The 2,929-nt window shown below is 28.8% G+C and overlaps 1 protein-coding gene across 1 annotated transcript; it reads right to left on the bottom strand.

Moving 5' to 3' along the window:
- Window positions 1-2,016: 2,016 nt before the first annotated feature.
- Window positions 2,017-2,666, bottom strand: LOC118488806. Its single transcript, XM_035986173.1, has 3 exons — window positions 2,432-2,666; window positions 2,142-2,386; window positions 2,017-2,022 (listed from the first exon to the last, which is right to left on the bottom strand). The coding sequence occupies exons 1-3, from the start codon at window positions 2,664-2,666 to the stop codon at window positions 2,017-2,019; spliced, it is 486 nt and encodes a 161-aa protein (XP_035842066.1).
- Between the last annotated feature and the right edge of the window lie 263 nt (window positions 2,667-2,929).

Here is a 2,929-nt window from a genome sequence, read left to right as displayed (position 1 = left end):
GGTACCGTACTTGTATTAATTTATATGTTTTAGATTGATTTAAAGCATGTGTTGATATCATCTTAAGCATATCTCTTTTGATTGCTACACGGAGTGACAGTGTGATACCCGTATTGAGGGGCTAAACCAATACCGGCTAATTTTTTTCTTTCGATTGCTATAACGAGTGTGGATACCGTAACGTATTAATAACAAATGCCACCACTATGAATGGCGGCTAATGAAATTATTAATACTTTAAATTATTTTATTATTACTTTTAAATATACGTATAACTTTTTATTACAATGTTAAAACTCAGTTAAAACTCAGTGTATGTAATTATGATGTCCTTATTTTAATCTACATTTAGATATATAAATTTTACTTAAAATCGAGGTTTGAATAGTAATCTACCAGTGATCAAATAACAAACGTATATGGAATCAAAGTTGACTTGCCGATTCTATTTTTTTTATAAATGGAATTCGTTTACCATTTTCTTTATTCTATTCTATTCTATTCTAGTAATATAATAAATAAACAATGAACAGTGACTGCTGAATTTTAAATTTTATTAATTATTTAATTGTGCTATTATTGTTATAATACTTTATTATTATTATTTTAAATCTTCTAAGTATATTTTGTTTTTCGCTTAAAACTTTTTAGATACAATGTGTCCTAAAACTAGGCCTGTAAACGAACCGAACGTTCATGAATTGTTCGTGAACTTGTTTGACGGGAAGTTCGTTTATGTTCGTTTATTTAATAAACGAACACGAACAAAAAAAATGTTCGTTTAATTAAGTTTAATTAAATGAACGAACATGAACACACCTAGTGTCCGATCATTTATGTTCATGAACGTTCATTTATCTCTGTTCATTTATGTTCGTGAACGTTCGTTTATGTTCGTTTATTTACGTTCGTTTAAATTTTAGTAAATACATAAATAGTTATATTTATAAATAGGGTAACTATCATTTTAGAACCCAAAATATTTACAGAACTCTTTACAACCACTCATTTATTTTTCTTTATTTTTTTCTTTGTTTTATTAATAAATGATATATTAAGGGTATTAATGTAAATTCAGCCATTAGAACTTATCCCATTAATCTAAACCTCCTGAATTATCTCCTAGATTTTATGTCGATTACTTATTAATATTATCTCTTGACTACAATTTTATTAATTATCTCCTTTTATAATTCAGCTTGGATGTAGATTTAAAAATTTTGGACTGGTTTCATCAGATTAATTACGATTACTTATCCGGTTGCAATTATTTTAATATTTTATTTCGAAATCTATAGATCTTTCATGTATATACATTTCTTTTTTTCATGTATATACATTCGATAATTAACATTTGAAGATCTGTTGCTCATGGATTGTGTATAGATAATATATTCTATAATTACACATGTGTAATTTCACATATTTACACATACATAAGTTTACTTTATCTGTAAACTATTTATTTTTGTATATATGTAAAACATACGATATGCATATATGTAATGTATTTTCATACATGTAAATGTAAGAAAGTTAATATTTTTTATGTTGTTGATGAATATATATTTTCTTTAGTGGATAAATATGCTGTAGGTGTATATTTCACATATTTACATACATGTAAAATCACATTATATGTATAAACTACTTATCGTAACTATAGTTTATTTGTTTGTTACATATGTGTAAATCACATATTTACATATATGTAACTTTAATTTATATGTGTAAACTACTTATTTACATATATGTCATGTTTAATATGAAAAATACATGATATACACATATAAAATGTAATTTACGTTGAGCTTGAAATTAACAATTTTTAACAAAATCTCCAAAATTAGGTAATGTGATATTGCTCAACAAGAACAAATATATATATTTTTTTTGAAATACTAACTTCATTCACAACGGCAAAAAACCCGAACACGGGCCACCTAACACAACAACCAAAACACTACTTACATAATATTGAACTTACACCAGTTATCCCAACTAACACTTCTATACTTAGACCTGTTTGTAAACCAAAAAAAGCCGAAAGACTTAATATTGCTGCATACATCTTCCGTCCTTATCGCCTTATTTGAAAACCATCTTTCGTTTCTTGCAATCCAAATACACCAACAAGAAACCATGATAACACCATGAAACGCCTCCTTTTCCTTCTCGTTGCTGCAATAACACTCAGTTGAACACAATAAATCTTTCACCGAAAAGGGAAAAAACGAGCCTTTTAAACACCATGCACCAATAAAATGCCAGACCACTGCAGCGATATAACATCCTGTAAGCAAATGTTCGATTGTCTCCGTTTCATGATCACAGAAAACACATCTCTGATCTTCAACATTTATATTCCTTTTGATTAATGCATCCACTGTTGGAACCCGATTCATTTCAGCGCGTCACATGAAAATATTACATTTTTTTGGGACCCATTTACTCCGTCTCATGACAAACAATTGGCTGTAATCTTTTTCCATACACATTAACTCAATCACCGAACTGACCGAGAACTTATCACTCTTATTACCCATCCATTTCCATTCGTCTTTACCGCCCGACATCGTCACCATATCCAACTGAGAAATAAGCTCGTTCCACTCCAATATCTCTATACTAGACACCAGATCCCTAGACCAAGACCACTTACCCATAAAATTATTTTCCACTTCATTGAATCTATCTATAGAACCTATTACATGGGCTTTAGAATCAACGAAATCACTTAGGACGATATTTTTGTCAGTAGAGATTTTAAAATTACCAACTTCTTTATTTTATTTAATCACATACCAATGTGAAATAAAGAAAACCAGATAACCATAAAATCGTAATTATTAGGTCATGAGGTGTACTCTAATATCTAGAGCGTTGACAATGACATGACATGTTAATTAACATGCTAACCTAAATATAA

The sequence above is a fragment of the Helianthus annuus genome, chromosome 17 (genome assembly GCF_002127325.2).
Source record: "Helianthus annuus cultivar XRQ/B chromosome 17, HanXRQr2.0-SUNRISE, whole genome shotgun sequence".
Taxonomy (NCBI): Eukaryota; Viridiplantae; Streptophyta; class Magnoliopsida; order Asterales; family Asteraceae; genus Helianthus; species Helianthus annuus.
This window is presented reverse-complemented; position numbering and strand designations above follow the sequence as displayed.